The sequence below is a fragment of the Staurois parvus genome, unplaced genomic scaffold (genome assembly GCF_062004578.1).
Source record: "Staurois parvus isolate SC_StPar_1 unplaced genomic scaffold, SC_StPar_1.0 ptg001622l, whole genome shotgun sequence".
NCBI classification, from domain to species: Eukaryota; Metazoa; Chordata; class Amphibia; order Anura; family Ranidae; genus Staurois; species Staurois parvus.
Genome location: NW_028319418.1, coordinates 254,294 through 281,023, shown reverse-complemented (window position 1 = coordinate 281,023; position 26,730 = coordinate 254,294). Strand labels below are relative to the sequence as shown.

Sequence of the window (26,730 nt, the reverse complement as noted above, 5' to 3'; positions counted from 1 at the left end):
CCAACAGAGTCTGGCTGCAGAATGGAGCTCCATTTTCAACAGGAAACATGTGACCTCCACTCCCCCTTTTTTTTTCTAGTGAACAAGTCGCCTCTCACGTGGGAAGAGAGTTTCATCATAAAGGAGATACTACTGCTTTCTATAGCGACTCCTATTGGACGCTCTATGCTAATACAATGGAACGCGTGATATGCTCGAGTGTGTTTGAACAGCTGTGAGGCAACTGACATGACAGTGACGAAGATATGTGTGAGTAGAATTATATTGGCGATTATAACATAGATTTATAATGTAGTATTGTTATAAATACACGTCTTCTAAACCAATAGAAGGAATGTAGTAGGTGTAGTGTGTCCTTTAATCCCCTCATAGCTCTTGCCTGTCCCTCATCCCTCCTCTGATGGCCTACTTTTAACTCTTGTGTGGGGATCTTTATTAACAACTTGCCCTCCAGAGGATTTCCCCCCCTTCCTGACCTGGCCATTTTTGTCAACTGACAATTGCGCGGTCATTCACGCTGTAGATAAATGAAATTTACATCCTTTTTTTTCCCACAAACAGAGCTTTCTTTCAGTGGTATGTGATCACCTGTGCGTTTTTTATTTTTTGTGCTATAAACAAAAAAAGACAATTTTGCTATAAAACATATCCATTAAAAAATTTAAAAAAAAATAAAATTTCTTCATAAATGTAGGTCAAAATGTATTCTGCTACATTTCTTTGCTAAAAAAAAAAGCTAAAACCAATGGCCACTACTCCATACTCTTACTACTTGACCTCTCTGCGGCTTTTGATACGGTTGACCAGCCCCTCCTCCTCAAAAAAACTCCACTCCCTTGGCCTCTGAGACTCTGCTCTCTCCTGGTTCTCCTCCTACCTATCACAGTGCTCCTTCAGCGTTACCTATAACTCTGGCTCCTCCTCCCCACTCCCTCTTTCCGTAGGGGTCCCTCAAGGTTCTGTCCTTGGACCCCTGTTCTTCCCCATCTACACCTCTTCCCTTGGTCACTTCCCATGGCTTTAAGTACCATCTCTATGCTGATGACACACAAATCTATCTTTCTACCCCTCACTCCTTCAGTCTCCTCTCGCATCGCTAACCTACTAAGTGACATATCGGCATGGATGTCACTCCACTTCCTCAAACTCAGTATTTCCAAAACTGACCTCTTGGTATTCGGCCGTTCCTAACCTCAGAAACTACTAAGCTACTTATTCACTCCCTGGTTAGCTCTCACCTTGACTATTGTAACTCCCTCCTCATTGGCCTACCTTATCGCAGGCTATCCCCTCTTCAGTCTATCATGAATGCTGCTGCCAGACTCATCCACCTTACTAACCGTTCTGTATCTGCCACCCCCCCTCTGCCAATCCCTCCACTGGCTTCCCATTGCCCAACGGATAGAATTCAAAACATTAACAATAACATATAAAACCATTTATAACTCTGTCCCAAATTACATCACCAATCTTGTCTCCAAATATCACCCAAACCGTACTCTCCGCTCCTTGCAAGACCTCCTAATCTCTAGCTCCCTTGTCTCCTCCTCCCATGCTCGTCTCCAGGACTTCTCCAGAGCTTCCCCCATCCTCTGGAACTCTCTACCCCAATTTATCAGACTATAGCCTACTCTGCTCACTTTTAGGCGATCTCTGAAAACCTATCTCTTCAGGGAAGCCTATCCTGCCCTCAGCTAAAACTGGAATCTTCTACTCTTCCGATCAGTCCATCCCCCACAGTTACTACCTTTTGTACCACTAGCCCCTCCCTCTTAGATTGTAAGCTCCAAGGAGCAGGGACCTCCTAACCCTCTTGTATTGAACTGTATTGTTGCTGTATTGTCTCCCGTTATATTGTAAAGTGCTGAGCAAACTGTTGGCGCTATATAAATCCTGTATTATAATAATAATAATTTTAAAAAATCCCAATACAGGCATACCTCAGGGGGCAGGCGAGGCGAGCGAGCGCCCATCCCCCTTCCAGAACCATACTAGGCCACATCCCCTCAACATGGGGGGGTGCTTTGGGGCAAGGGGGCTCCCCCTCCCTCAGGGGGGCTCCCCCTCCCAAAGCACCTTGTCCCCATGTTGATGGGGACAAGGGCCTGTTCGCCACAACCCTGGCCGATGGTTGTGGGGGTCTGCGGGCAGGGGGCTTATAAGAATCTGGAAGGGGGCCCTCAGATCCCGCCCCCCCATGTGAATGAGTATGAGGTACATGGTACCGCTACTCATTCACAAAAAACAAAAAGCGTAGTGTGAAAAAAGACAGGGCACAGTCTTTGACAAGTCATTTATTAAAAGAAAAAACTAAAAGAATGTCCCCCGAAGTAGATCCAACGTCAATCACGATGTCTGCCGCCGACCTGAAAAAATAAATTAAAAAAAGGCTCCGCTTCCAACGATGGCTCCCGCCATCTGCTTGCTCCGGTGGTTTGACAGTTTTTAAATAGGTAAGGGGTGGGGCCCCCCACGCCATTTTTTAAAAAAAAATTTTGGCATGGGAGTTCTCAAAATTCATACCAAACCCGAAGGGCTTGGTATGGATGGGAGGGGGGACCCCACGCCATTTTTTTTATTTATTATGGTGCCTGTTTTTAAATGTAATTACCGCTTTTTTTTTTCTTCACTATAGCTGAGAGATTCAGCTGTCACTTTCCCCCCAGCTAAAAGAAAAGTTTCCTTTTAGTTTATGTACCCAAGTTAAAAAAAACAATGTTTTCTTTTAGTTTCTTAAAAGAAACAAAGCTTCCTTTAACTCCAGGGAAAGTGACAGTTAATTCTGTGAGCTATAGTGAAGAGAAAAAAAAGCCGGCAATTGCATTTAAAAATCAGCACCGACATACACTTCATATTGCGAAAAAAAATTGTAAACCGAGGCATTTTTTTCAATGGATTTTCATTCGTAAACTGAAAATTATGTTAACTGAGGCGTTTGTAAACTGAGGTACACCTTTACGTGTAAATTAATTGGTTTACGTGAAAGTTATAGCATCTACAAATAGCGGTATATATACTGGAATGTTTTGGGGTTTTTTTTATACTAGTAATGGCGATGATCAGCGACTTATAGCGGGACTGCGGGACTACGGCAGGCATTCGGACACTGAGTGGGAACTGACTAACTGTCACTGACATCCCCAGTGATACTAATACAGTGATCAGTGCTAATAAAAAGCACTGGCATTGTACTAATGACACTTGGCAGGAAAGGGTTAACATCTGGGGTGATCAAATGGTTAACTGTGTACTATTTTACATAATGTACTGTGTGCTGTTTCACTTGGGAGTCATGCTGCTTTGTATTTCTCTGCTGTGCAGAGAAATACAAAGCAGCATGTCCTTGCTGGCAGGAGAGAGATCTGTGTTGTTTACACACAGGTCTCTCTCATCAGCTTTCCCTAACAATCACCGGTGGGGAATCTCTGACTGGGACCTGGTGATTGACATCTCTAGCCACCCGTGGCAGTTCAGGTAAGGGCAGTGTGTGTGCCCCCTACCTGGAAATGCAAATCGTGTAGTTATATACGTGATTGTGCGGAGCCCTGCCACCCTATAGCAGTACTTCTACTATAGGGCAGCTGGCAAGTGGTTAAAGCTTTGTTCAAACTTTAGTGAGTTAGAATTGTGAGCTTCTTTTTCCTCAACAAATGTGCATAGAGCAGCCCATTCGGCCCAGTTCAAGCAATTTAAAAATCCAAATCACACTGAAATTGTGCCAAAACACACAATGCGCATTTTGGTGCCATTCATTTTAGGGAATACATTCTTTTTTTTTTTGCACTTAGCAGCTGGAGCAGCATGTACTCCTTGTAACTCTTACAGGGCATGTGGGTTAGATGGAGAAGTATTGCAATATTGTGTTACCATCTAAGGCAGCGGTTCTCAACCTGGGGGTCGCGACCCCTTTGGGGGTCGAATGACCATTTCCCAGGGGTCGCCTAAGACCATCGGAAAACACATATTTCCGATGGTCTTAGGAACCGAGACACCGCTCCTGTCTCCGGCGATGTGTGGGCGGGATATGCTGCCCCTGTCACCGCCTCCTCGCCGCTGATTGGCCACCGGAACTGTAGCTCAGGAGAGGCACACAGGCGGCCAATCACCGGCGAGGAGGTGGAGCTTGGAGAGGAGGAGCCGAGCGGCAGAGCGCGCAGATCGAAGAAGATCGAGGGAGCTGCAGGAGCGAGTGAAGAGAGAGGCCAGAGAAGGAAGACAGCTGACAGGTAAGTGCAAATTTTGCTTCTGCAGGCTGTAGATGGGAGAGGGAGAGAGCGAGCCCAGGCTGGAGCAGGGGTCAGCAAGGTAAGTATCATTGGTGTCAGTGGAAGGGATAGTGCCCCATCATTTGTGTCACTAATACCAACGATGGGGCACTATTCCTCCCCCCACTGACACCAACGATGGGGCACTATTCCTCCCCCCACTGACACCAACGATGGGGCACTATTCCTCCCCCCACTGACACCAACGATGGGGCACTATTCCTCCCCCCACTGACGCCAACGATGGGGCACTATTCCTCCCCCCACTGACGCCAACGATGGGGCACTATTCCTCCCCCCACTGACGCCAACGATGGGGCACTATTCCTCCCCCCACTGACGCCAACGATGGGGCACTATTCCTCCCCCCACTGACGCCAACGATGGGGCACTATTCCTCCCCCCACTGACGCCAACGATGGGGCACTATTCCTCCCCCCACTGACGCCAACGATGGGGCACTATTCCTCCCCCCACTGACACCAACGATGGGGCACTATTCCTCCCCCCACTGACACCAACGATGGGGCACTATTCCTCCCCCCACTGACACCAACGATGGGGCACTATTCCTCCCCCCACTGACACCAACGATGGGGCACTATTCCTCCCCCCACTGACACCAACGATGGGGCACTATTCCTCCCCCCACTGACACCAACGATGGGGCACTATTCCTCCCCCCACTGACACCAACGATGGGGCACTATTCCTCCCCCCACTGACACCAACGATGGGGCACTATTCCTCCCCCCACTGACACCAACGATGGGGCACTATTCCTCCCCCCACTGACACCAACGATGGGGCACTATTCCTCCCCCCACTGACACCAACGATGGGGCACTATTCCTCCCCCCACTGACACCAACGATGGGGCACTATTCCTCCCCCCACTGACACCAACGATGGGGCACTATTCCTCCCCCCACTGACACCAACGATGGGGCACTATTCCTCCCCCCACTGACACCAACGATGGGGCACTATTCCTCCCCCCACTGACACCAACGATGGGGCACTATTCCTCCCCCCACTGACACCAACGATGGGGCACTATTCCTCCCCCCACTGACACCAACGATGGGGCACTATTCCTCCCCCCACTGACACCAACGATGGGGCACTATTCCTCCCCCCACTGACACCAACGATGGGGCACTATTCCTCCCCCCACTGACACCAACGATGGGGCACTATTCCTCCCCCCACTGACACCAACGATGGGGCACTATTCCTCCCCCCACTGACACCAACGATGGGGCACTATTCCTCCCCCCACTGACACCAACGATGGGGCACTATTCCTCCCCCCACTGACACCAACGATGGGGCACTATTCCTCCCCCCACTGACACCAACGATGGGGCACTATTCCTCCCCCCACTGACACCAACGATGGGGCACTATTCCTCCCCCCACTGACACCAACGATGGGGCACTATTCCTCCCCCCACTGACACCAACGATGGGGCACTATTCCTCCCCCCACTGACACCAACGATGGGGCACTATTCCTCCCCCCACTGACACCAACGATGGGGCACTATTCCTCCCCCCACTGACACCAACGATGGGGCACTATTCCTCCCCCCACTGACACCAACGATGGGGCACTATTCCTCCCCCCACTGACACCAACGATGGGGCACTATTCCTCCCCCCACTGACACCAACGATGGGGCACTATTCCTCCCCCCACTGACACCAACGATGGGGCACTATTCCTCCCCCCACTGACACCAACGATGGGGCACTATTCCTCCCCCCACTGACACCAACGATGGGGCACTATTCCTCCCCCCACTGACACCAACGATGGGGCACTATTCCTCCCCCCACTGACACCAACGATGGGGCACTATTCCTCCCCCCACTGACACCAACGATGGGGCACTATTCCTCCCCCCACTGACACCAACGATGGGGCACTATTCCTCCCCCCACTGACACCAACGATGGGGCACTATTCCTCCCCCCACTGACACCAACGATGGGGCACTATTCCTCCCCCCACTGACACCAACGATGGGGCACTATTCCTCCCCCCACTGACACCAACGATGGGGCACTATTCCTCCCCCCACTGACACCAACGATGGGGCACTATTCCTCCCCCCACTGACACCAATGATAGGCACTATTCCTCCCCCCACTGACACCAATGATAGGCACTATTCCTCCCCCCACTGACACCAATGATAGGCACTATTCCTCCCCCCACTGACACCAACGATAGGCACTATTCCTCCCACTGACACCAACGATGGGGCACTATTCCTCCCACTGACACCAACGATGGGGCACTATTCCTCCCACTGACACCAACGATGGGGCACTATTCCTCCCACTGACACCAACGATGGGGCACTATTCCTCCCACTGACACCAACGATGGGGCACTATTCCTCCCACTGACACCAACGATGGGGCACTATTCCTGCCACTGATACCAACGATGGGACACTATTCCTGCCACTGATACCAACGATGGGGCACTATTCCTCCCACTGACACCAACGATGGGGCACTATTCCTCCCACTGACACCAACGATGGGGCACTATTCCTCCCACTGACACCAACGATGGGGCACTATTCCTCCCACTGACACCAACGATGGGGCACTATTCATCCCACTGACACCAACGATGTGGCACTATTCCTCCCACTGACACCAACGATGGGGCACTATTCCTCCCACTGACACCAACGATGGGGCACTATTCCTGCCACTGACACCAACGATGGGGCACTATTCCTCCCACTGATACCAACGATGGGGCACTATTCCTGCCACTGATACCAACGATGGGACACTATTCCTCCCACTGACACCAACGATGGGACACTATTCCTCCCACTGACACCAACGATGGGGCACTATTCCTCCCCCCACTGACACCAACGATGGGGCACTATTCCTCCCCCCACTGACACCAACGATGGGGCACTATTCCTCCCCCCACTGACACCAACGATGGGGCACTATTCCTCCCCCCACTGACACCAACGATGGGGCACTATTCCTCCCCCCACTGACACCAACGATGGGGCACTATTCCTCCCCCCACTGACACCAACGATGGGGCACTATTCCTCCCCCCACTGACACCAACGATGGGGCACTATTCCTCCCCCCACTGACACCAACGATGGGGCACTATTCCTCCCCCCACTGACACCAATGATAGGCACTATTCCTCCCCCCACTGACACCAATGATAGGCACTATTCCTCCCCCCACTGACACCAATGATAGGCACTATTCCTCCCCCCACTGACACCAATGATAGGCACTATTCCTCCCCCCACTGACACCAACGATAGGCACTATTCCTCCCCCCACTGACACCAACGATGGGGCACTATTCCTCCCACTGACACCAACGATGGGGCACTATTCCTCCCACTGACACCAACGATGGGGCACTATTCCTCCCACTGACACCAACGATGGGGCACTATTCCTCCCACTGACACCAACGATGGGGCACTATTCCTCCCACTGACACCAACGATGGGGCACTATTCCTCCCACTGACACCAACGATGGGGCACTATTCCTGCCACTGATACCAACGATGGGGCACTATTCCTGCCACTGATACCAACGATGGGGCACTATTCCTCCCACTGACACCAACGATGGGGCACTATTCCTCCCACTGACACCAACGATGGGGCACTATTCCTCCCACTGACACCAACGATGGGGCACTATTCCTCCCACTGACACCAACGATGGGGCACTATTCCTCCCACTGACACCAACGATGGGGCACTATTCATCCCACTGACACCAACGATGTGGCACTATTCCTCCCACTGACACCAACGATGTGGCACTATTCCTCCCACTGACACCAACGATGGGGCACTATTCCTCCCACTGACACCAACGATGGGGCACTATTCCTCCCACTGACACCAACGATGGGGCACTATTCCTCCCACTGACACCAACGATGGGGCACTATTCCTGCCACTGACACCAACGATGGGGCACTATTCCTCCCACTGATACCAACGATGGGGCACTATTCCTGCCACTGATACCAACGATGGGACACTATTCCTCCCACTGACACCAACGATGGGACACTATTCCTCCCACTGACACCAACGATGGGGCACTATTCCTCCCACTGATACCAATGATGGGGCACTATTCCTCCTATTCCTCCCACTGACACCAACGATGGGGCACTATTCCTCCCACTGACACCAACGATGGGGCACTATTCCTCCCACTGACACCAACGATGGGGCACTATTCCTCCCACTGACACCAACGATGGGGCACTATTCCTCCCACTGATACCAACGATGGGGCACTATTCATCCCACTGATACCAACGATGGGACACTATTCCTCCCACTGACATCAGTGATGGGGCGCTAGTCCTCCCACTGCAAAATTACAGTTCTGAAGTAGCAACGAAAATAATTTTATGGTTGGGGGTCACCACAACATGAGGAACTGTATTAAGGGGTCGCGGCGTTAGAAAGGTTGAGAACCACTGATCTAAGGGATATCCTGTAATGTGATAGATGAAGTCCAGAACTGGGCACGACAAATGAAGTCCATAACTGGGTACGATTGAAGAGCTGGATACTTCCAGAATACATGTAGCAGAGTTCCTCTGTGGGTGCCACACCTGCAACAGAAATCATTTGTGGGAATAGTCTAGTCAGCACTGAGGGCATCCTGTACCATTGAGTGACTTGTAAAATATTTTTTGATACTTGCAACTGATTGAGGCCTTGTGTGCACAAGTGAGAATTTTAGTTCTTTTTTCCATCTGAAAAAGTCATGCCCAGGTCCTTTTCCCATTTGAAAAGGTAATCTGGATTCAGTTGAGAGTAATATTCGGTACAAGAGAGACAACATGTGGCATGACGGCCTCTCTGAAAGATGTGCCTTTTTGTACAAAGTAAGTTCCTGAGCAAAATGTCTGGGGGCCGGGAGAGAATGCAAGAAGTGTGACAATTGTAATTGGTGCCAAGGATCTAGAGTTGATGTCATTCATTTTTAATGGCACCCCAAACACAGTGTGATTTTTGTAGCGATTGTAGCGTAGAAAAACACAAGCGAAAAAACACACCTGGCTCAGGGTCAAACTTGGGTTCTTGAGCTTTTTTTTGCCATGACACGCGGAAATGCCTGTGAGTCGTGCTAAAAAAAATACACGCTTTTCCTGCTACACTAGATGTGGGCAGTGTCTGAACCCTGAGTGTAGTCAAAACAATTAAAAGAAAAAAAAAATCAATGCAATCAATTGAAATTATGATTTCAAATCCTTTGTCCTGTGATACCCTCCCCCCTTCTCCCATACATTCCCACAGTGGTATTGTTTCAGTACTGCAAGGGTTAATAAGAGCTGAAGGACCTGTCATAAAAACTTGTCAAGAGAGCTGTGTATGCCCACCCTGTCCAATCACTTCCTTCATTCACAGAAGCTGTGCTATGGGTTACATGAATTAAAAGCACTCTATGCATGAAGAAGGTGGACCTTTCATTCATCCAGTCATCCTCAAATCATAGATCACTCTTCATTCATTGAAGCTGTAGTACAGCTTCTATGAATGGAGGAGGTGAGCAGAAAGCATGGGCATAGACAGCACTCTTGACAAGGTCCCTCCCTTTTATAACCCACGCTGCACTAGAAGATTACAGCTGTGGAGGGGGGGAGGGAAATCAGAGGACAAAAGATTTTACCTAAGACCACAGCCAGTAGCACAAGGAGCACTTCACGTTGATAATAAGTTGTGTCCCTTGTGCTTTTTTTATGTTTTGTCTAAAATTAGGCTTTAATTTAATGTTTTATTTGACCACCAAAGTTGTTTATATTTTACTAAACATTTCATATATCTTTCAGAATGCTGTACTTGTACTTGTGTTTGTGTGGGTCAGAGAAGTCTAAAAGACCCAAGGCCGATAACAGCAGGTCGATTCTCCAAAAGAAGGGTGATACACACTGCATCAGTAAGGCTTGAAAAATCCCCCCTAGTATACTCAAGACAACTCCCGGGGACTGCAATGACCCAAAACCAGCCTTTTCAAACTGCTGGGTTTCTGAATCAGAAATTACAAAAGGGGCTGCAGACCTGGTTTGGCACACAATCACAGGAGGGCCAGAGGCCATTATTTTAAGAACCAGTAGTCCTTCAATAAAGGCTAATTTCACCTTTTGGAACATGTTACATGTTCCATCCATATTTAGAGTGCAATATGTAACATTTACCTGCTCCTGCCGCCAGTTCCCGATATTTACTCCCTGGGCTAAGCTACCCTATTGATCACAAATTGCATTGCCATTTTTCATAATATGGAAAAGTTTATGAATTCTGCTTGCTTAAGCTTTCTACACACTATAAGAAAGTCAAACCCGAGGATGGCACTAATTGTCCGAAAATTCTCAGACAAAAGCTTTTTTTTGTATGACATAGAAACATATGACAGAGAAATAACAGTCTTTCATGTCTGATTTTCCTCGTACGAAAACAGCTAGCTTCTGTGTTCTTCACCTATAGCAGCCCCATTTCCCATAAGGCAAACAGACCTACCGGTACTCTGTTGCCCCAGGACTTAAACACAATGCTATAGTGCCTGGCTACCATGCTGGGGCAGGCTCGAACTGAGCACAGAAAACAAGTACTTGCAGTTGGCAGACAGGTAGAGTGGCTCAATGACAGTCCAGGTACAAGGCAGGTAAGGTCCAGGATAGTCAGAGTCAGTTCGGTAGTCAAAAGACAGGCAAAGTTCAGAGTAGCCCGATATCTGATCCGAGGTCATAAACAAGGGAATCCAAACAGCAAAGCAGAACAGACAGACAGGAAGTTTGCAGCATATTTTACAAAGGCAATATCACAAGCAAGAGACTGCAGGCATTGCTGGCTTAAATCAGGTTTGGCCTCTATCCAGGGACAGGCCACATCAATCACCTTGCAGGTAGACAGACAAACCAGGATGTGACCAGCAGCTGTCAAAGAACAGGAGCGTTCACATACTTGACAGAAAATCGTTAGTTATGTTCACATACAGTCAGGTCCATAAATATTGGGACATCGACACAATTCTAACATTTTTGGCTCTATACACCACCACAATGGATTTGAAATGAAACGAACAAGATGTGCTTTAACTGCAGACTGTCAGCTTTAATTTGAGGGTATTTACATCCAAATTAGGTGAACGGTGTAGGAATTACAACAGTTTGCATATGTGCCTCCCACTTGTTAGGGGACCAAAAGTAATGGGGCAATTGGCTTCTCAGCTGTTCCATGGCCAGGTGTGTGTTATTCCCTCATTATCCCAATTACAATGAGCAGATAAAAGGTCCAGAGTTCATTTCAAGTGTGCTATTTGCATTTGGAATCTGTTGCTGTCAACTCTCAAGATGAGATCCAAAGAGCTGTCACTATCAGTGAAGCAAGCCATCACTAGGCTGAAAAAACAAAACAAACCCATCAGAGAGATAGCAAAAACATTAGTCGTGGCCAAAACAACTGTTTGGAACATTCTTAAAAAGAAGGAACGCACCGGTGAGCTCAGAAACACCAAAAGAATCGGAAGACCACGGAAAACAACTGTGGTGGATGACTGAAGAATTCTTTCCCTGGTGAAGAAAACACCCTTCACAACAGTTGGTCAGATCAAGAACACTCTCCAGGAGGTAGGTGTATAGGTGTTAAAGTCAACAATCAAGAGAAGACTTAACCAGAGTGAATACAGAGGGTTCACCACAAGATATAAACCATTGGTGAGCCTCAAAAACAGGAAGGCCAGATTAGAGTTTGCCAAATGACATCTAAAAAAGCCTTCACAGTTCTGGAACAACATCCTATGGACAGATGAGACCAAGATCAACTTGTACCAGAGTGATGGGAAGAGAAGAGTATGGAGAAGGAAAGGAACTGCTCATGATCCTAAGCATACCACCTCATCAGTGAAGCATGGTGGTGGTAATGTCATGGCGTGGGTATGTATGGCTGCCAATGGAACTGGTTCTCTTGTATTTATTGATGATGTGACTGCTGACAAAAGCAGCAGGATGAATTCTGAAGTGTTTCGGGAATATTATCTGCTCATATTCAGCCAAATGCTTCACAACTCATTGGACGCCGCTTCACAGTGCAGATGGACATGACCCAAAGCATACTGCAAAAGCAACCAAAGAGTTTTTTAAGGGAAAGAAGTGGAATGTTATGCAATGGCCAAGTCAATCACCTGACCTGAATCCGATTGAGCATGCATTTCACTTGCTAAAGACAAAACTGAAGGGAAAATGCCCCAAGAACAAGCAGGAACTGAAGACAGTTGCAGTAGAGGCCTGGCAGAGCATCACCAGGGATGAAACCCAGCGTCTGGTGATGTCTATGCGTTCCAGACTTCAGGCTGTAATTGACTGCAAAGGATTTGACACCAAGTATTAAAAAGTGAAAGTTTGATTTATGATTATTATTCTGTCCCATTACTTTTGGTTCCTTAACAAGTGGGAAGCACATATGCAAACTGTTGTAATTCCTACACCGTTCACCTGATTTAGAGGTAAATACCCTCAAATTAAAGCTGACAGTCTGCAGTTAAAGCACATCTTGTTCGTTTCATTTCAAATCCATTGTGGTGGTGTATAGAGCCAAAAATGTTAGAATTGTGTCGATGTCCCAATATTTATGGACCTGACTGTATGAGAAAAATTTTGGAGTTTGTCCTTTGGAAATTTTCATTTTTTTGAAAGTCTGAATCAGATGTCGAAAGTTGTGTACACAATATACGAAAATTGAATAATCGTTCCTCATATGGAATTTTTCTTCCAAAAGTATGGCATTCATTCCCCTAAAAGTGATAGAAAAGGCATAGGGAATAGGAAAGTTAATATTTGTGGTGTTTGTGTGTAATCATTTTCTTTGTGTTTCTTTTTCAGGGGCCAGTGAAGAAGGCTATAGAAAGTCAAACTGATTGAATACTAATGTTTGCATTTTGTTCACAGGTCTTTTGAAGTAGGAACACAGTACTGATCAAAGCTGGCTATACACTAGTAGAATTTAATTCAAATGTTTTTGTGTTAGAATGGTTGTCCAATCTTTTTAAATCATTAGTGTGGTCACATTGACCTACAGTGATGAGAGCAGGTTTGAAATCGTCCTTAGACAAACACATTTAAAACAGTGAATGTGGCTTTCCCAACTCATCTTCCAGGACAGCTGTTTGAGAGTTAATTGGCTCTGCCTTCAACAGGGAACACAATTCAGAAAGAGATTAAAAGCCCCTCCCTCCCTTTCATCCTAAGTTTTTTGTTTTGACCCATCCAAAAGCACACTTCGGCATATTTTGTTTCCCCTGGCTTTAATTATTGTGCTTGTCAGATGCCCCTCAGACGACTAGGTCCTGGTACGACTGCGTTCCTAGTTAAGCTGCTTACTTGAGCGTTTTTTTTTTAATACATGTACTGGATATCGCTGCTTGACTGATACAGGAAACTTTGGCAGCCAGTTGCTTTTTTAGCCTGTTCCTTCTGATGTGGTAATGGCTTTAGTTGTCATTGGTCCTTCTAGGGGGATATGCAGTTTCTTCAAAGGAGGTGTCAGTCTTTAGCCTACAGAGGTCATGCATTTGTCTGTGCAGTGCCCTATGGCATGCCTTATGTTTCAAACAAACAAAAACCTCTGACACTGGAATGTGAAGATTTATTTTACTATAAACTGTCCATACAGACCAACAATTGACATCATCAATCTACATGGTCATTGTACATGTTAGACACTTGAAAGGCAGGTATGTTTTCCTCCAATATCCTTCCTACCCCTAATGGTCAGAAAGATCATCCAGTACCAAGCAGAAGTCATTTTGATAGCTCCATGGGTCTGAAAAGGAGCTGGGTCTCAAATCCAAAGTCTCTGGCAATCAGTTCTCCCTGGATTCTGTTTTTATCCCTGGCAATAAAGAATTGGAATACATTTATATTCAATTTCTACAGTTCAAGATTTACTCCAGGAAAGAGTTAAAATGTTTTTTTTTTTTGCCCAGTACCCTTAAGGTGCAGGTGGCAGACATTTCAGGTTTTCTTTGAATTAGATAGGCAAGAGATTTACCCAACCTCTAGTCTTATATAGCAGTTCCATCTAGAGCTCAGTGCTTCCTAGAATACCATGGCCTGATGTATTAGAGACACTATTTTTTTGAACATTCACCAATTCTGATCAGTTACCACCAACTAGAAATAGAGCTCACTCCTCAAGGTCAATGGCCACATCAAGTCCAAAGAGAGCAGGTGCCTTGTGGGAAGAAATCTAAGGCTATAGTATGGTCCTCAAGCCATGCTTTTGTGAAGCACTAATGGGTACAGCATAGGTTACAGCCTGTTAAAAAGGCCAGTACAGCTGGGGTAAATGTTTTCTAGGCTGACCGTGTGCCTGGGTATTGGAGCAGGTTTGGGGCAGCAGGCCATTTACAAAAGCTGTGCTTTGCTCCAGGGGTGAATCAGCCTGTTTTGGCAGGCCAAACGCCCTCATGTTGTGGTCACGTCAAATGAGCACCATTATAGAGGCGCAGGCGTAAGTGCGGCAACCATCCTGCTACCCCCAAATGACCCAAGGCACATTTGCAAGCACCATCTTCATACCCTTGCCCTTTCTCAGCATGTGTGTGCCCCATTTTGTCCTATACAACACAGGCATGGAGATCATAATCACAAATTTGTAAATATATAACAAATTTTAATGATACATAATCTTAAAATAATGTAAAAGTTAATCCATAAACATCATTAACACTGCACCCCTTTGGCTTGGAAGGGACCACCCCTGTATTGGTAATTATCGGAGAAATAAAGCCAAAAGCTTTTTGGCCCTACTTATCCTATGTATAACAGAAGTGCAGTTCATTCTGCACTCCTGGGACCTGTATTCAGCTGAATGCGGGCTAAAGTTCACTGTCAGCCTGAGCCAGCCACTCCCGCCCCTCCACAGCCCAGCGCTCCAGTGAGCGCTGGAGGGGCAGAGCAGAGAGTGGTGACTGAGAGTCACAGGCTCTTTGCTCAGTGCAGAATGGAGAACTGAGTGATCAGCAGTGTTTGATCACTCAGTTCTCAGCGCAGAGCCGGCAGGGGACAGAAGCAGCATCAGTCTGGTGAGTATAAATGTTTATTTTTTTTTTAAACTCATACTTCTCTTTTAATTATTTCAACACAGTAGTCATAAATGGGGATGCCACTATTCATTCTTGACTCAGCATGTTTCGTGGTGTACGGCTTCTCCAGGACCTCCTGGGTGCAGAGTAGATTGTTAAACTACATAATAACAAACAAAAATACCAATTTAACAATTAACAATAATACAGTAATCCATAGCATATACATGCAACCTTATCTTGTATATGTTTACATCACAATACAATTACAAAGACAGAAAGGGGCATGTACAGGCTCAATGGCAAATTGATCTGGTGACTCGCAGCACTATAAGGATGCAGGTGTCTGGTGCTTAATCTAAAAGCAATGAGGCATGAAGGGATGAGAGACACTGTACACCACTAGCTCAACAGGCGAAGAAGAATGTGAATGGCCGCAGCCTGGAACTCCCCTCTTAGAGGGGCTTAGGAGGAGTTCCAGGCTGAGACCGTTCACATTCCTCTGCACCTGTTGAGCTTGTGGTGTGTGGTGTCCCTCATCCCTTCAACCTGAAAACACTGTAAGACTGTATACTATTCTAGAAGATCAGAGTAACAGGTTGCTAGATAAAAGCTTTTTCACCTGGTAATCATAACAGGAGATGCCTTACCATACATACTGGGCATCTATGCTGGCATTACAGAAGTTTCAGTAAGGAGAGTTAGTGGTCTAATAGTAGCTCCTCTGAATGGCAGTGTAGAAATATCATTGCTCACTCTCATCAAGTGCAGAGGAACCTCATTCCTCTATGATCTCTTCAGTCACAGAGAGGCAGCATCCAATTGGATGCTGGCATCCCATGTGACTTTGGTGGCCATCTCAGGTCAGGCAGAGTCTATTTAAGACCCTGGCTCCTGAGTCTGATGCACATTTTGTGTGTGGATAGAGTAGGGACAGGTCACCCATCTGTCAGGGACAGTGCTTTGTGTCAGGGAGAGGTTTCAGATGAGTAGGAAAAGTGCATGAACATGCCATCCATCCTGGAAGCCTGCCCACTTGGGTACGGACCGGCCAGGCCGCATTCTGCTCCTTGAGACACACTTGTTGGCACACCTGAGACCTACTGCTACTACTCATTGTTCACCCAGTGCGTGCACCTAGTCGGGTTGTCTTCCCGCCGGACTCTGAGTGTTTACTGCCTCTGCACCTACCCAGAAGCTTTCTACAATCTGCAAGATGTCAATTGGATTGAGTCACTGTCTGCCAATTCTACTAAGACCATAAGTTACAGCTATCTTGCCACAACTGGATCAGTTATAGAGATCACACTTGCAGTGCTTAGACTGGAGAGGCAGAATAGTCTTATCCACATGTGTCAGTAACATGGCAGACTACGGAATAAACAAGCAAAAAAAGGCGCAATGGCATGCAAAGAAGAGGAGATTGAGTGGAGATTCAAAAAAATGGTGAAAACATAGAAACCTATATAGGAGATTAGCCATCAGCAATGATAATTTAGCTTGACAACATGTGAAAGTGTAAAAATTGTGAATACTAAGGGGTTATGGTTAAATGCATGAGTAATTTTAATAGTGAAGTCTAGTCAGGTACTGTTATAGTCATTAGGGTTGCACCAATACTGTTTTTTTTAACGATGAGTGCAAGTACTGATACTTTCGGTCAGGTACAGATACCAAGTAACATGGACTTTGGTGGCCAATCAGAAGCCGTCTAGCCCTACTGTCAGCACTGCAAGAAGAGGAGAAAAAGCTGTGGGGTTTCAAATACCCAGACTGGTGAAGTGGCTTTTCAGTGTCATGACAGAAGGGATCACCGCAATCTGATACAGCGAGCCTGGGAGGGGGGTCCAGTAGATGGCTTGAACTGCTGGAGGCTGGGGCAAGAGAGCTGCTGGAAGCTTGGGGGAGAGAGCCACTGGAGATGCGGAAAAGAAAACTATGGGAGAGGCAGGAGGAGCCCAAGCCGCAGCCACTGATGTCTGTAGTCAGATCGAGAACGGAGCTTCGCTGGTGGAACTCATCATGCAAGGAGGTTTCTCGCACCTCTCCTTTGTGAACTCAGGTTCAAAGTCACTATGACAAGCATAGGTTCACACAGAAGCTGTGTGAGAAAACGCATGCGATTCAGACTAGAATCGCACCACATTCCTGCTCAAATTGCATGCAACTCTTTGCAGTGTGATATGAGCCAATTCTTTTTGTAATGGCTTAAATCGCACCCCGAAGGTATCGGTTTTGGATATGGGGAGCATTTTTTACAAGTGAGTATTTGTGCAAGTACTCGGTATCGGCACCAATGTTTATTAAAACTGATGCACTCAGAATCTGATGCAGCTATGCATGATAGCTAATCAGCTTCTAGCATCAGATCATTCAATTAAGCTTTGACAATAAAACCTGAAAGCTGATTGGTTTCTGTGCAGAGCTGCACCAGAGTTTGCACTCTTCAGGTTTTGTAAATAACCCCTAAAATGTCTAACATACTTTAAGAACTTCAAGACATTTTCACCCCCTTCCTGCCAAGGCCATTTTTCTTTTTTTCAGCACTGTCACACTTTGAATGACAGTCATGCAACACTGTATGCAAATAATTTTTTTTATCATTTTGTGGGTATTTTTTCTGTTATAAAATGTTTCAAATAAATAATCTTGCTTTATAAATTTAGGCAAAATCGTATTCTGCTCCATTTTTTTTGGTAAAAATAATCCAAATCAGTGTATATTATTTAGTCTGTGTGAAAATTAGAGTCTACAAACGGTAGACTCTAATGGTATATCAATCATAATGTACTGACTGCCTATCTTATGTCTTGAGGCCCTAAAATGCCAGGACAGTCCAAAGTATTTATTAAGTGGCATTGTGATTTTTTTTTTCGTAATTTTTGCCACGTTTTTGCAAAATGAAAAAAAAAGTAAAATTATTTTTTTTTCCACAAAGTTGTAATTTACACCCCGGTCACATCAAGCCCAACTTTGAAATCGTGCAACTTACAATGAAGTCGCACAATTTCAAAGTGGGGTGACTTGCTGATTTCAGGTGCAATTTGCAAGATATCGGACACAGATGTCTATTCAAATCGCACCAAAAGTAGTGCATGCACTACTTTAGAAATGGGAGCGGCTCCGACCAAGTCGGAACCGCACTAATGTGACCACTCTAGTTGCGGGCAATAGGGTGCCACTTAGCATGTGATTTGCAAGTCATATGGCATGCAAATCACATGTCAATTCACATCCAGTCTGACTGGGGACTTAAGTTATTTCTCACAAACAGCATAGGAATAAAGGTGTACCTCGGTCTACACCTGTGAGGCTTTTTCAGAGCCTAATCAGATACTGTAGGGGGACTCAAAATTCAAGAAGTACCTTTAGACTTCCTAGGGGCACTAAAAGGGGCAAAAGTTTTGCATCTAATTTCCTAACTTCATTTTTGGAGGCCCTGGAGCACCAGGACAGTGGAAAAACCTACAAAATTACCACATTTTGGAGTGAGCACCTCAAGGTCTTTCATAAGAGTCATGGTGAGTGTTTTGAAGACCTATTTTTTTTGCCACAGGTTTTTGGAAAATGCGGAAACAAAAATTTTTTTTTACACTATATTGTCCATTTTATAAGATATTTCTAACACACAGAACACACATGCTTAGATTTTCACCAAAGACACATTCTGCTACTCCTCCTGAGTATGGGGATTCCCAATGTGTGAGACTCTTTCAATGTTTGGACTGATTAACCACTTGCCTACCGGATACTTATACCCTCTTCGTGCTCAGGCCAATTTTCAGCTTTCAGCGCTGTCGCACTTTGAATGAAAATTGCGCGGTCATGCAACACTGCACCCATATGAAATTTTTATCACACAAATAGAGCTTTCTTTTGGTGGTATGTACTCACCTCTGGGTGTTTTATTTTTTGTGCTATACACAAAAAAAGCAAAAAATTTGGAAAAAAGGTTTTCTTTGTTTCTATTATAACATTTTTCAAACAGGTACTTTTTCTCCTTCACCGATGTGCGTTGATGAGGCTGCACTGATAGGCAGCACTGATGGGCACTGATAGGCGGCACTGATATTCAGCAATGATGGGCACTGATAGGCAGCACAAATAGGTGGAACTGATGAGCTGGCATTGATATGCAACAATGATGGGCACTGATAGGCAGCACTGATGGGTGGCACTGACTGATGGTACTGACTGGCAGCACTGACTGGCAGCACTGCTGGGCAGCACTGATGGGCACTGTTGGGTGGCACATCTGGGCACAGGTGGGTGGCACTGATGGTTGGCACTGCTGGGCACAGGTGGGTGGCAGTGATGGGCACAGGTGGGTGGCACTGCTGGGCACAGATGGGCGGCACTGGTGGGTGGCACTGCTGGGCACTGATCATCAATGCCCTAATGATCGGTGCCAATCTGTCTTCTGACAATTTCCAGTTAGCGGCAGTACTTTCCTCACGCTGTGACAGCGTGAAGAAAGTGCAGCAGATAACCTGCAACTGCATTTACCAGTGATCTGTGTCATTGACCTTTTACCACATCATGTGATCAGCTGTGTCCATAGACACTACAGTTGCAAGAAATAGTATGTGAACCCCTTGGGATTACGTGGAGTTTTGCATGAATTGGGCATAAAATGTGCTCTGAACGTCATCTAAGTCACAACAATAGAAGAACACAGTCTGCTGAACATAATACTACACAAACATTAGATGTTGCCATGGTTTAATTGCACATAACATGTAAACATTCACAGTGCAGGGAGGAAAAAGTATGTGAGGCCCTAGCTTAATGACTTCTCCCAGAGCTAATTGGAGCCAGGAGTGAGCCAACCTTGACTCCAATCAGTGTGATGATATTGGATGTGTTGCTGACAGCTGTCCTGCTCTTAAAAAACACCTGTTTTGGGTTTACTGGTTTCAAGAAGCACTGTCTGATGTGAACCATGCCTCGCAGAAAAGAGCTCTCAGAAGACCTACGATCAAGAATTGTTGACTTGCATGAAGCTGGAAAGGGTTACAAAAGTATCTCCAAAAGCCTTGATGTTCATGTGTCCACGGTAAGACAGACTGTGTACAAATGGAGAAAGTTTAGCACTGTTGCTACTCTCCCTAGGCGTGGTCGTCCTGTAAAAATGACTGCAAGAGCACAGCGCAGAATGCTGCATAAGGTAAAGAAGAATCCCAGAGTGTCAGCTAAAGACCTACAGAAATCTCTGGCACATGCTAACATTTTTGTTGACACATCTACAATAAGGAAAACATTAAACAAGAATGGAGTACATGGGAGGACACCACGGAGGAAGCCATTGCTGTCCAAAAAGAATATTGCAGCACGTTTGAAGTTTGCAAAAGAGCACCTGGATGTTCCACAGCACTACTGGCAAAATATACTGTGGACAGATGAAACCAAGATTGAGTTGTTTGGGAAGAACACACAACACTATGTGTGGAGAAAAAAAAGGCACAGCACACCAACATCAAAACCTCATCCCCACTGTAAAACATGGTGGAGGGAGCATCATGGTTTGGGGCTGCTTTGCTGCCTCAGGGCCTGGACGGATTGTTGTCATTGATGGGAAAATGAATCCAGAGTTTATCAAGACATTTTGCAGGAAAACGTACGACCATCTGTCCACCAACTGAAGCTCCGCAGAGGATGGGTGATGCAACAGGACAATGACCCAAAGCATACAAGTAATTCAACAAAACAATGGCTGCAACAGCACAGAATACACCTTCTGGAGTGGCCCAGTCAGAGTCCTGACCTCAACCCGATTGAAATGCTGTGGCATGACTTTAAGAGAGCGATTCACACCAGACATCCCAAGAATATTGCTACACTGAAACAGTTTTGTGAAGAGGAGTGGTCCAAAATTACTCCAGATCGTTGTGCAGGTCTGATCTGCAACTACAGGAAACGTTTGGTTGAGGTTATTGCTGCCAAAGGAGGGTCAACCAGTTATTATGTCCACAGGTTCACATACTTTTTCTTCCCTGCACTGTGAATGTTTATATGTTATGTGCAATTAAACCATGGCAACATCTAATGTTTGTGTAGTATTATGTTCAGCAGACTGTGTTCTTCTATTGTTGTGACTTAGATGACGTTCAGAGCACATTTTATGCCCAATTCATGCAAAACTCCACGTAATCCCAAGGGGTTCACATACTTTTTCTTGCAACTGTATATCTTGTTTATCACAAAAATCAACCAACACTGCAGAGAAAACAATTTGCTGTAATGGTTGCCACTGTATGAGTGGTTAGGGATAGCAGTCCCCATTCCTATAAGCCTAGGCAACTGGTATGTAACTGCCCCCAGAAATTCCACGTTCACCAGCTGGGACTGGTGTGTTGCAGAAACGTAACCAGCCTGACATGCAAATGGGTCAGTTCAGGTGACAGACAGCGACATTGTCAATAAACAGGCATAGGATCTGTCCAGGCAACAAGCAGAAACATGGTTAATAAACAGGCCAGGGTCAGTTGCAGGGGGAGGCAGAGGCAATACTGGAGTGGTGTGGCAGTGATCAGGAATGCTTTTGTTGGCTGTACTGGCTCTGGTGACATGGTACTCATGTGGTGGAGATAAGGGACACTGTTGTTGGCTATACTGGTCTGAGGACATTGTCACTGGTGTGGCAGCAATAAGGAACACTGTGATTGACTGTTCTATTATACCATGTTATTATTATTATACATGATTTATATAGTGCCAACAGTTTGCTCGGCCCTTTATAATACAAAGGGAGACAATACAGCAACAATACAGTGCAATAAAAGAGGGTTAGGAGGGCCCTGCTCCTTGGAGCTTACAATCTAAGAGGAGTGTATCCAGGGCTGGTGCTAGACTATTTTGTGCCCTAGGCAAGACCCCCCCCCCCCCCCAAAAAGAAAAAAAAAAAAGTGTAAAAATTTTTAAAAAAAGAAAATATTAAAACAAGAAAACCTGAAGCTGCTAATTTTTTTTTTTAATTGCAAAATTAAGTGCCATAAGATTCCAAAGAGACAGCTCAATATAGCAAAAAGACATCCCAATCCAGCAAAGAGACATCCCAATACAGCAAAAAGACATCCCAATCCAGCAAAGAGACATCCCAATCCAGCAAAGAGACATCCCAATCAAGCAAAGAGATGGCCCAATTCAGCAAAAAGAAAGCCTATTGCAGCAAAGCAACAGCCCAATCCAGCAAAGATATATCCCCATATAGCAAAGAGACAGTCCAATCCAGCAAAGAGACAGGACAGTAAATTAGTTTAACCACACTTTTACCCCGTTCCTGCTTTCAGTGCTCTCACACTTTGAATGACAACTAGTCATGCTACACTGTACCCAAACAAAATTTTTATCTTTTTTTTTACAGAAATAGAGCTTTCTTTTGGTGGTATTCAATCACCAATGGGTTTGGTATTATTTGAGACATAAGCAAAAAAATACCTAAAGTTTGAAATAAAAAGCGCTGTTCTTAGTTTTTATTATAAAATTTTGCAAATAAGTAATTTTTCTTCATAAATTTAGGCCAAAATGTATACTGTTACATCTCTTCGGTATAAATAACCAAAATCAGTGTATATTATTTAGTCTGTGTGAAAGTTAGAGCTGATTCACACTTGTGTGGTGTGGATTAAAGCTCAGGTTTCACAGCTAATTGACACAGTAGTTGTTCAGCAGTTCATGTCAGGTTAATCAGTGTACCCATCACAGAGCCACCATCACTGCCGCCCATCAGCAGTTTACCCATCACAGTTGCCCATCAGCAGTTTATCCGTCATACAGCCAAGATGTCCAAAAAATATTACACTAGTGAGGAGGCATTTAAAATCCTAAGTATGATGGATGACAGAAGCAGGGAGCTCTCATCTTCTGATTCCAATTCGGATAGGAGCCAGTAGAAAGTAGTGGATTGATAACCAAACCTGAGGAGGAAGCAGTCCCTCCTAAAAGAGACGCTCTGAAGAGTAGACAACCATGAGTAGCACCATACACCCCAATGGCCAATCAGCAAACGGCAACAGAGCTGGACTCCAGGATGAAAGGCCCAGTACCAGCACTGGAATATCATGCCAGACCTCAAGAGTCAGGGCCCAAACATACCTCCCAGATGCTCTGGCAAACCCTTTATGGCTGCTTTCCAGCTCAAGATCAGCTACAATCCCCCCTTCCAACGCACAGCCAGGCATGCAGCCCAACACAAAAACCTTTTCCCCAATTGATTTTTTAAATTTATTTTTCCCTGATAATTTCCTTAAATTTATTTTGGACCAGACTAACCTTTTTTGCCCAACCACAATTCATGCTATCCCATCCATTTGAATGGAGATGCCTAACAGTAGGAGTTTAAATTGTTTTTGGGCCTTATGATCAACATGGGGCTTGCTTAAAAAATAAAACAAATTACCCCTGACCAAAATATCTGTGTGGATTAATCTCTTTCCCACTTTACTGGCCAACTGGAAATCAAGCAATACGTTCCCAGTAAAGGGGCCAGGTATGGACTGAAGCTCAACAAGGTCTGTGAAAGTGCCATGGGATATGTGCATGCCTTCCGTGTGTATGAAGGCAAAGACTCCCAGCTCCAGCTCCAGCCCCCTGGGTGCCCAACCTACATTGGCACAAGTGGAAAAACTGTCTGGGACATGGCTTTTCCGAAAGGGGTATCACATTTACCTAAACAATTATTACACAAGCCTGCCCCTTTTCAAACCATCTGCACCTTGAGAAAACCTTGGCCTGCGGTACCATCCGAACAAACAGGAAGGGCTTTCCACAAAATCTAGTGAACACAAGGCTACAAAGGGGGGAATCTGCAAGTCTGAGGAACAAGGAAGCATTAGCCATGAAGTGGAGGGATAGGAGAAATGTTTACACCCTGTCCACCATCCACAATGACACCGTGGTCCCATCCAAAAGCCAAAAATTATCTACAATTACAATCAATTCATGAGGGGAAGGGAGGGGTGAATTTAAATGATCAGATGCTGCAGCCCTATTTCTCAACAAGGAAGGACAAGAAAGTCCCACTTCCACTTCTGGTATAAAAAAGTTGCAATATACTTTTTACATATGGCCATTTTTAATGCATACATCACCTATCAAAAGTCAATGGAAAGACCTACCACCTTCCTCAAATTTATAGAAGATGAAATCACTGCCCTAATCCATCAGCAAGGATCTCCACTACAAAGCATTGGCTCCGATTGTGTCTGCAGACTTCATTACCCCATTTCCCTGAAAACATTCCACCATCAGAAACAGGAAGAAGACACCACAAACAAATGTGGGATATGCAATAGAGAAGGAGTTAGGAGAGACACCAGTTTTCATAACCCCAATGTCCCTCCCAAACGGGTCTATGCATCAGAGACTGCTATCACATGACACTAACCTATTAGTTCCCCTATTTTTAACAGCCTGTCCTTTCCCCATTTTTATTATCTGTGCTGATCTTTTGCCTGCTACCTTGATTGACCATGCCTCTGCCTTCCACCTTAACTAACCCTGGCCTGTTTACCGACATTTCCTCTGCCTGCCTTCTGGATTGTTTATCAACCACATTTCTGCCTTCCACCTGCACTGACCTCGGCCTGTTAATCGACTATGTTTTTTGCCTGCCTCATGGACTGATGTTTTGTCCTGCTACTGTAGTAGTGGGATTGAAGATAACACAGGGGTCTCATATAAGTGAGGGGCTTCAGAGTAGAGTTCGGAGAAGAGAAAAACAGTTTTTGGTTTTCTCTGGGTTTTGTAATTCCCGGATCAGGGTCTGTTAGTCCGGAGGCTTCGAAGAGATTGGGTGGCACAAAGACTCTACCCCTGTGCCCTGGTCTTACCTGACCGGGGCCCCAAGCCTGATGTTCCTGTCTGTTGCCTGGACCAATACTTTGGCTATGCTGACCATATCGCCTCTTGCTTTCTGTACTGACCGAAGACTTTTTCAGACCATGTCCCTGCCTGCTGCCTGGACCAATACTTTGACTGTTCTGACCATATCTCTGCCTGCTGTCTGTACAGACCCAGGCATTTTTATGGACCATGTTCTTGCCTGTTGCCTAGACCAATACTTTGGCTGTGCTGGCCATATCTCCTCTTGCTGTCTACACTGACCCAAGACTTTTTTTGGACCATGTTCCTTCCAGCTGCCTGGATATCATCCTGCTGCCTGTTGTGACCCTGGCCTGTTTATCCATCATATTCCTTCCTGTTGCCTGGAATATTCCTGTAGCTGCTGCCTGCTTCCTGGTCTAATGATCTCCTCTGTGGACAACTGCTCTACTAAAACCACAGGTAATCTTTTGTTTATCCTTTCTTCAGCTAGGCTGTGTAAAAGTCTCACATATGGTATTGTCATGTTCAGTAGGAGTAGCAAAATGTATTTTTGAGTTTATAAGTAATATCCTGTAAATTGACAACTTTGTGTAAAAAAATACTTTTCATATTCTTTACCCATTTTTTCAAAAACTTGTGGAAAAAAATTACATGTTCAAAAGACTCATTATGCTTCACAGAATATATGTTGGAGTGTTTGCTTTCCGAAATGTGGTCATTTTGTTGGTGTCCTGATGTTCCGGGGCCTTCAAAACTGTCATAGGTAGTCAGGAAATTAGATGTGTAATTTATGCCCCTTTTTTGCTCCTAGAACCCCTGAAGCTGCTACTTGGATGTTGGGTCCCTCTATGTGGCCAAGCTGTGGAAAAGTCTGACAAATGCGGTATCTCCATACTCAGGAGGAGTAGCAGAATGCATTTTGGAGTATAATTCTTGGTGTGTACATGCTGTGTGTTTGAAATATCTTATAAATTGCCAACGTTGTGAGAAAAAAAAATGTTTTCATTTTTCTTTCCACATTTTCTAAAAACCTTTTGAAAAAAATACCATGTGCAAAATACTCATTATGCCTCATAGAATATAACGTGGGTTTGCTTTCCAAAATAGGGTAATTTTGTGGGTGTTTCCTCTGTCGTGGTGCTCCAGGGACTTCAAAACTGTGAAAGGTAGTCAGGAAATTAGATGTATAATTTATGCCCCTTTTATGCTCTTGGAACGCCAGAAGGTGCAACTTGTATGTTGGGTCTCTGTATGTGGCCAGGCTGTGGAAAAGTCTCACACTTATGGTATTGCCATACTCAGGAGGAGTAGCAGAATGTGTTTTGGGGTGCAATTGCAACTATCCCTATGCCAGGTCTGAGAAATAACTTGTTAATGTGACAATTATGTGTGAAAAAAAAATTTTCTTAATTTTCCAAAGAATTGTGGGAAAAAATGTACAACTTCAACTACCGTGGACTGTCTGCTTTCCAAAAAGGGGTAATTTGGGGGCTATTTGTACTTTCCT

The 26,730-nt window shown here is 45.5% G+C and overlaps 1 protein-coding gene across 1 annotated transcript in view; it reads left to right on the top strand.

The window, feature by feature from the left end:
* The first annotated feature begins 171 nt into the window (after window positions 1-171).
* CUNH1orf232 (chromosome unknown C1orf232 homolog) overlaps window positions 172-26,730 on the top strand; it is a 76,094-nt gene continuing 49,535 nt past the window's right edge. Inside the window, exon 1 of the mRNA XM_089663082.1 lies at window positions 172-249. Within this exon, the coding sequence (XP_089519208.1) occupies window positions 246-249 (4 nt within the window). The 5' untranslated portion in view covers window positions 172-245. The remainder of the gene's footprint in view (window positions 250-26,730) is intronic.